The sequence below is a fragment of the Mesitornis unicolor genome, unplaced genomic scaffold (assembly GCF_000695765.1).
Source record: "Mesitornis unicolor isolate BGI_N332 unplaced genomic scaffold, ASM69576v1 scaffold46566, whole genome shotgun sequence".
NCBI classification, from domain to species: domain Eukaryota; kingdom Metazoa; phylum Chordata; class Aves; order Mesitornithiformes; family Mesitornithidae; genus Mesitornis; species Mesitornis unicolor.
In genome coordinates this window covers 10,868-19,186 of record NW_010193867.1, presented here as the reverse complement: position 1 = coordinate 19,186, position 8,319 = coordinate 10,868, and the positions used below count along the sequence as shown (strand labels likewise).

At 36.7% G+C, this 8,319-nt stretch overlaps 1 protein-coding gene across 1 annotated transcript in view; it reads right to left on the bottom strand.

Annotated features, from left to right (window-relative positions):
- Positions 1–1,117: 1,117 nt before the first annotated feature.
- Positions 1,118–8,319, bottom strand: part of BDH2 (3-hydroxybutyrate dehydrogenase, type 2) — a 9,423-nt gene continuing 2,221 nt past the window's right edge. Inside the window, exons 3-9 of the mRNA XM_010187603.1 lie at positions 5,488–5,584; positions 5,118–5,226; positions 3,754–3,814; positions 3,008–3,121; positions 2,406–2,464; positions 1,630–1,722; positions 1,118–1,171 (exon numbers count right to left, since the gene is read on the bottom strand). Of these exons, the coding sequence (XP_010185905.1) occupies positions 1,118–1,171; positions 1,630–1,722; positions 2,406–2,464; positions 3,008–3,121; positions 3,754–3,814; positions 5,118–5,226; positions 5,488–5,584 (587 nt within the window). The remainder of the gene's footprint in view (positions 1,172–1,629; positions 1,723–2,405; positions 2,465–3,007; positions 3,122–3,753; positions 3,815–5,117; positions 5,227–5,487; positions 5,585–8,319) is intronic.

Sequence of the window (8,319 nt, the reverse complement as noted above, 5' to 3'; positions counted from 1 at the left end):
CTTTCCCTCTCCCCTACAAGAGGAAAGTTTGACCTAGAACTGAAAAGTCAAAAAGCTCTTCATTATATTATCACTGGAGTGGAAGGAAAAGAAACAGAATTACCCCATTCCATGAAAACAGAGGAGGGAATTAAGAGATCACAAGAGCATTAAGAAGCTTTCTCCTTTAATAATTCCAGCTGGAAAATCTCTAGACATCAGAACACATTTCAGAGCTGTAGCTGTTAACACATTCATGAAAAGCAAATCTGGAAAATGGACATTGCAGTTGCACAAACCAGCTGTGCATGTACACTGACTCTTTATGTGCAGGAGGTTTCATGTGCTCATACACCATGTATCTACAGAGTGTTTGACTGTCTTGCACTGCCCACTTTGTATCTGTAAGTGTTGTCAGGTTTGGGACATTATTTTCAACAATTTAGCCTGTTTTTCTACAACTATTACAGTTCTAAAACATTTTGCTAATGATAGGAGAGAGCAGAAAACTTGCCAAAGTAATTTGCAAAGCAGAATGTATTTTCAAGTACAATTTGCAACGTTTGCAATGTTCTCTGGTATAGAAACATCTACTACTAGTAGCAAAAATATTCAAACATTTACATGTTCAAATTTGCTATTATGTCTTAATTTCTTCTGTTTAAACCACACTCAGTTCAGTATCCATTCGGCTGACTTAGTAGTAGTTGTTGAATATTCTCTAGAGAGTGTGTCAAAACTAGTAGAAAATCTAACATTGAATGTTTAACATCCAAATACTTTGCAGGATGAAAATAAAAGTATTTAATTCACTCAGATTACACATCTTAAATAATATTCTTTGCCCTCTGAAATCTTAAATGTTAAATTGCTATTATTTCACCTTTTTGGAGTTACCGTAAGATGAAGTCACATGGAGTATGTTTTACTCCAGTGTTTCACTGTTTAGGGAAAAGTGAATCAGAAAGATCAATCTATTGTAGAAAGAGATCATATAGCAGTAAAAAAGCATAAATTTTGTTTTGAAAAACATCATGTGAATGATCTAAATCTTTGCAAGCTCTCTCTATCTTAACTGAGAAATGTGATTCTCACTTTTTGACTTTCCATTTGCAGATAGGGTCAATCACAGGGTCAATCACAGGCTCCATCCTCCATCGATGATTAGTTCATTACCAGTCACATAGGCAGACTGAAATTACATTAATAACAACAATAATTTCAACTAATTTTTCATGGCATTTAAGTACAAGGAAGCACTTCTTTAAATTAAAAAAATGCTTTCTTTTTATACAAACACTTGTTTTTTTCTACCTCCTTAAGACATGATCTAGCCACAGTGCAAACTTGGAAAAGCAGACAAGTCTACTTCTCCTATCATTCAGGTTGATCTGAAGTCAGTCAATTTGCTTGGATGACATGAAACCACAAGGCTATGGCACCAAATATATAATGCCTTAACAATCACTGCCAGCATTTATAGTACTTTTTGTATCATAGGTTAAACTCAGTAAAAGTTCATCAGTTTTTCATTTTTGTAATAATCAAGCGCAAAGACAAGATAAATCCTCCTAAAAAAATTCCCTCTATTGTGATGCAGCAAAGTAGTATGGGATTCTGTGACTGGAAATTTTATCATTCCACACTTACTTCATCAGAGGCCAAGTACACAAAGAGATGGGCCACTTCTTCAGCAGTGGCCATCCTACCAGTCTTCTGTCTGGCTAGAAAGTCTTTCAAGGCCTAGATATACAAGAACATTTGGTATATTTAAAAAACCAAACAATTTTTTAATCTGACTCGTCTCGCATGTACAAAGCAATACTGGAAAAGGGACATAACTTCCTTTAGTACACTGGGTAGGGAATTTATGCTAGAAAAAGAAATTGGAAGATTAACAGTGATTCAAATTTCAGATTGAAAAATACTTGGAGACTGGATCTAAATCTCTGGTTCCAGAATAAACCCAACATAAGTCCTTCCTTTGGTGGTAGAAATTCCCAGGCCCTTCAAATGAGGGGTCACAGTTATCTAATCAGTATGGTTAAGGATGCAGAAAATTTTGAAATGCAAAGGCCGGAATGCCCTTTCTGTCATGGCTTTGCACTAGTTCATGACTTGTCACATGCTAAAGTAGAGAATGTCTTCTACTTTTGCTCTAGATACTGTAACCAACGGTTGCAAATACTTCCACAGATAACAGACTCTTTGTATTCACTAAGGAATAGCATCCTTCTGAGGCATTTTAAGACTTCTCTTTTGAGTACAAACTGACCAAACTATCAAAGGAGACACTACTGTTATTTTATCATTGGTACTCTGAAACAGGGGACATTCTTGAATCTGGGCAGAAATGCTGCCTTTTTTTTTTTTTAAGGGTTGAATATATGTACACACTTGATCAAACTAATAATTTGCTTTCTCACCTGTTCTGGGTTAGGCTGGGCTTGGATTCTTTCCTGTAAAGATGGCGTGTCAACAGTACCTGAGGAAAGTTTTAAATTCAGTGTTAAAAATCAATTGCATCAACAATCATGACAAAAACAAATGCAGTTTAACAGTTCTATTTGTATGTCTTAACACTTATGTGTAACTTCATAATATGATTCAGAAGAGAGCCTGCAAAAGAAGAAAGAATGCAAAACTATAAGCATCTCATAGGACTCTAAATTTCAATAAAGGGAACATTTGAGAATTAGATTCAATACTTTTCAGATAGTCAAACAATGGCTGGCCTGTTAGCTGACCTGCTTTTAACTTCCAGACTATGTCTTTGAAAATACACATTGAAATACTGTGCAATGCATATATAACGTGCATGTGTGTGCTTAACAGACTAAACAAAGCTTTAATATGAGTAAGCAACTGTTCTATTTTAAATCTCAGAAGTGATTCAAGCATGTCCTGTTCTTTTTGATTGCTGGTAACTTTAGTTGCCACTTGCAAGTCTTCTTTGTTAATAATATCAGACTAAATCAGGCCATCTAGCATCTGCTCCCAGAGTACAAAACAATGTAAGAATACTCACCAGGACATATGCAGTTGCATCTGATGCCTTGTTCAATGAAATCAGCAGCCACAGACTTTGTTAGCCCAATAACTGCAGCCTTTGAAGTACTGTATACACATCTGTTCACGACTCCTAACAGAAGGTCAGTGTGAAAGCAGCATAGAAATAGAAATTTAAAAAGAAAGAAAAGAGTTTGTTAAATATGATGCACCTGCTTCTGGACTCCAGCATTTCCTGTAGCACTTGTAATCTCTCCATAAGGGTGGGCTAGCTACAATGCTGACTGCCAGAATTCTACTCAGGCATACACCAGAGCAAAGCACAGTCTTTCAATGGCATCAGCTGGGGAGTAGTCTAGAAAAGTTAACAGAGCAAAGATTTAGGAATAACAGGGATCCATCTATTAGTCACCACCAGGTTTCCTTGGGAAGCATAGCTACAGTGCTTATGCAACTGTCACTTCGTCATTGTTACGCTGAAAAGCATACATAGCAAGACATCACTGCAAGCAATTCCTTTTTAGTTAGCACAAACTGGTAAAAAGAATGCTACAAAACATTCAGGATAGTTTCAAAAGCTCAAAGGCAAGAATCTTAGTGTTTCAGCAATTTTACATGTGTGTCCTTGCCTGTGTGTACAAGTTGATGTGTCCACTTTTTTTTTTAACAGCATCCCTCCACAAGATTGGCAAGTTGTGCAATATTTATTTTGCATTCCCATCATTTTATACATTTACCTAAGGAACTCTCTAGCAAGATACTGACCTTTAATGCTGGATGCTACAGAAGACATATTTATAATGTTTCCAGATTTCTGTTTAAGCATCTACAAAAGAATACTTACGTCATTCAAATGCAAACTATTTTGTCATCTGCAAATTCAGCAGAACAGCCTATAAAATCCACAGAACAGTCTCGCATGCAATTGGTACATAGGGTAACAAACCTTAATTGGCATGAATAAATGCTTCTCTTTTTGATCTATTGACTGAAGTAGTAAAGCAGAATTCAAAATTCTCACTAGGGTCTCTTAAGTCATCTTGGGGGTGAAGACTATGAGAGGAAAGGCTTTTTTTTCCTAGGTAGCTACCTCTGAATCATTGCTCTCTCGTCACCACAGTAAGTTACTCTACATCGACATCTGCTTATGCCATCTTACAGTGCAGTAATTCACTGATCCCACTTAAACGCTTCTTGCTTTGGTGAAGGCTAAAACACAACTCTCTAGCATCTTTGAAGTGTAGCTAAGTTTCTTTAAGTTATAACCTTTATCTGCATCCTAAGACCTGAGATGCCTAAAGTTGTCATAAAGAACCTTTGAAAATTAAGATAAATTAAGAAAAACAACCCAAACAAACCAGAAGTCCCACCAAAACCCAAACAAACCCACCCCCTCACCAAATCAAAACCAATGAAATAAAAAGGACTGGAACAACACTGAAAAAAGTAGTCATCATCCAGTCATGGTCACAGCTTCCACTTCTGGCCTTTGCATTTACAGGAGTACAAACACCTTTTTCAATCCACTGATTTTTATAGTCCTGATCCTAGTTATTATGTCACACAACACACGACCACTAGACTGTCTAATTGGATTGTTGTTCCAATATAACCAGCATGTTGGCATCAGTAGCACTGACGTACTTAATGAGATAGTTTCCAGATTTGCATAAAATTCATATCAATATACATATTTTATAAATATTTTGTAGCATGATATTGTGCAGCTGCGTGCTATAGTATAATATGGTAGTACTGTATGATAGAATCATTAATCATAGAATCATTAAGGTTGGAAGAGACCTCTAAGATCATCAAGTCCCACCATCAACCATATTACAATGGCTTCCTCTCTGCTTTGCATTTGAAGGATTTTAGTTACAAATTGCATAGAGCAAAACCCCTGAATCTTTACCATATCCTTAAATAGATTTTCCACTTGATGGTTTAGACAACACAGAGAATGTTTTAGAGTAGGATCACTATAATCTAAGGGCCTCCCTTACACAAAAGGGCATACTTATCTTTTTGTCCCAAAACTCATTCTGTCATAGTGGCAACAACTTAGACCTCTCACACTTTAAATGCAATGCAGCAGAGACTAAAAATTGTGGGCAACCAAGCCTTACCTTAGGAAGGAATGTCTGGATCATCAGATACATGCTGCGAACATTGAGGTTCATAGTGAAGTCCCAGTCTCGCTCTTCGCACTCCAGAATGGTTCCATGATGAACAAACCTAGAATAAGTAAATGAAGTGAATTACTGTCTGTGACTTACATTTTTATGACTTTTTATGCATGTTTTTCCATTACTGTGATGTAATAGCTAACCTTTCCAACCTACACACAGAAAGTGTTGATGAAAACACATTAAAAATTATCTTAGAGCTATAAAATGCATTGAAACAGAAGAAAGAAAATATATTTAAGTAAAAGAAACTACTTCTGGAGAACAGAGAAAACTGAAAAAGTAGTAAGATCAAATAGAAGTTGGTTACCCTGCAATGTTACAGAGGACATCAATCCTTTCAATCTCTTTGGCCAGATTTTCTATCTGCTCCTTTTTGGTGACATCCAGAACCCGTATTTGAATGCCTAGAAAAACATAGTATTTATTTCAGTGCATTTGGCTAAGGATCAACACTTTACTGTGTGTGCCGAGGACTGCCTCTACAATTCAAGTCAGTGGCTTGCCAGGAACATCCCCTTCTCAGTGGTTCACCATAACATGGTGTCTCAGAGCGAGAGCTACACTTAATGATCAAATTAATGTCATAGTTAAATCAGGACAGCAATGGACAGCATGGCATGGTAATTAAAATTTCACAAGAGAATTAAAAAAAGATCAACTGATTTGCATCACTCAGAGGAGCTAATGTAATTTACCATAAAAAACCCAATTCCAATAAATTTGAATTCCGCTGTGCTCTAAAACTGAAGAGCTACAGAGCCTGAATAATCATAACAAGCTTTCAAGCCCACTATTATAGAATAATTACTTAAAACTAGTTACATGTGTCACATACTCATAATCACATTACATGACATCTATCCATGCATAGTTGAGAATATGATGAATCAGCTTTATACCATTTAATTAATGAGAAAAAGTGATTTTGCGTAAGTCGATGACTTACATAATCTGGAATGAAGTTATAGCCATAATAACAGAAATGAAAAGGAAGTGTAACAAATTGATGACTTCTATCATGAAGGCTAGTTTAAAAATATGATGCTTATATCTTTGCAATTATTTGTTTATAATCAAACAAGAGAGGGCTGAAAAAATGTCACTGTTCACTATAAGCTTCTATGTATTTCAGCCTCTAGCTAAAAGCACATATCACGGTCAGCACATATAGCGCTGGCTGTGCCTGTGCCACACCTTTAAGAAAGCCACTGATAAGAAAAAAAACCCAAACCAAACCAAAACAAAAGAAAAACAAATCCAAACCAAATCAAAACAAAAGAAAAACAAACCAACAAAGCCTCTTCTATTTTGTTCAGAGAAGTTATGTCTGAAAGATTGAGAAACATAATTACTACAAAACAAGGTCAGCCTCAGCTCTTCCAAACCCTTTTCAATAGTATCAGCTCCTCTAATAGCACTGCTTTAGGGCCAATCACAGCTGTGCCATCCTGTAGCCGAAAGTGAAAAGATCAAGTAAAATAACTACTGAGATAGGTCTCTATAGATATATGGACATATATATCTATATAGAGAGAGGGGTATATATGAATTACTTTATCTCATTTTACTTAAATAGCTTGCAGTAATCTAACACAACTAGCTTCTCTCACCCATATCAACGCTGAATCCTTACTATGGAATAAGCATACTTCATGATACACTTTGTCTGCACCCTCATTCTATATGCTGTGTAAAGAATGAGCTGTGGCCTCTTCTCAAATACATGAGCTTTTCATCCAAAGAAAACCTGGATGAGTGGAAAAGGAGGACTTGGGGTATAGTCCAGTAATTCCCATAGTGGGTACAATTAGGCTCCCATGGCACTAAGACTTGCTGCTGATCACCCTTTTGCCACAGCCTGGTCACAGCGTGTCCTGCACCTAGGATGAAGGGACTTCTAGTGCAGAACACACCTGTGCCACAAAACATAGGGTTTTAAAAAAAAAAAATTTAGTCATGTGCAACTAGTGACACAGTCTAATAAATGTCTACAACTACCTATTGAGAGACTGTAGAGGAGATGGAGCTAATCTTCTCAGAGGCCCACAATGGAAGGATGAAAGGCAACAGAAAGAAGCTGGAACATGGGAAAGTCTGATTGAATATAAGGTGTCTTTGTTTTGGTGGGTTTTGGTAGGGCTTTTTTTGTTGGTTTGATTTTTTTTTTTTGGGGGGGGAGCGGGAATTCATGGTTTTAAAATAATAACTAAACTTTAAAAACAAACTGAGAGCGTTCACACTGAAACAGGAGCTGACAGGGGTTGTTGAGGAAATTCCAGCCTTGGAGATGTTTGGAACTTTACTCAACACAGCCCTGAGCAAGCTGCTCTAACCAAAGACACTTCGAGCACTAGGCAGAACTAAATGGTCTCCAGAGGTCTCATCCAGCATACACAGTTCTATGAAATACTGTAAAGCTGCCTGTAAAACAGCTGAGTGATGTCTAAATTATGGGAGAATTTGATTTGAAGTGGGTAAAAACCCGTTTCTTTTGAAGCCAAACTGATAAGGCCATGAACAGGCTTTATATACCTTAGTTAAATGATATAGACACTTTTGAAGATATTTGTGTATAACAATGCAATGAGACTATATGCTGGTGATTAACGTCAGCACTGGGATTACCTCTCCTGGATAAAATTCAAAGACCACAACCTGCTAAACCTTGATGAATTATAGCTTAACTAATTATATGTCAAAAGGATGGAAATGGCTCTAGGTATATGGAAAATTACCTCTTTCCTTGCAAGTACACTAGCAGGGGAGGGAAAAATACACAGTTCAAAACGTAACACTTTCCTAAGCACCCTCAGAGTGAGCCTGGAAAGCCCTAAAGTTCCTAAAGAATTAGAAAGGGATTCCTTGTAGTGAACTCCAGTCAGTAGAGACCAATGATTGCTCTAAAAGCTGTGCCAGAGAAAAGTGTTTTCACATATTTGACTGTCACCTTGTAATAGGAGTTCATTAAATCCACTTTCTTCCATCAAAGTAAGTTAGAAGCATTTTCAGTTGTAAAATATGTCCAAGTGTTATTTTTCACTTCAAGATTGAAGAAATAAATTAATATAAAGTCCTACAATTGTGTCACTTATAGTTAAGAAACACAGCTATGCAAAACTGCTCCTTGAAGTATGTTCCT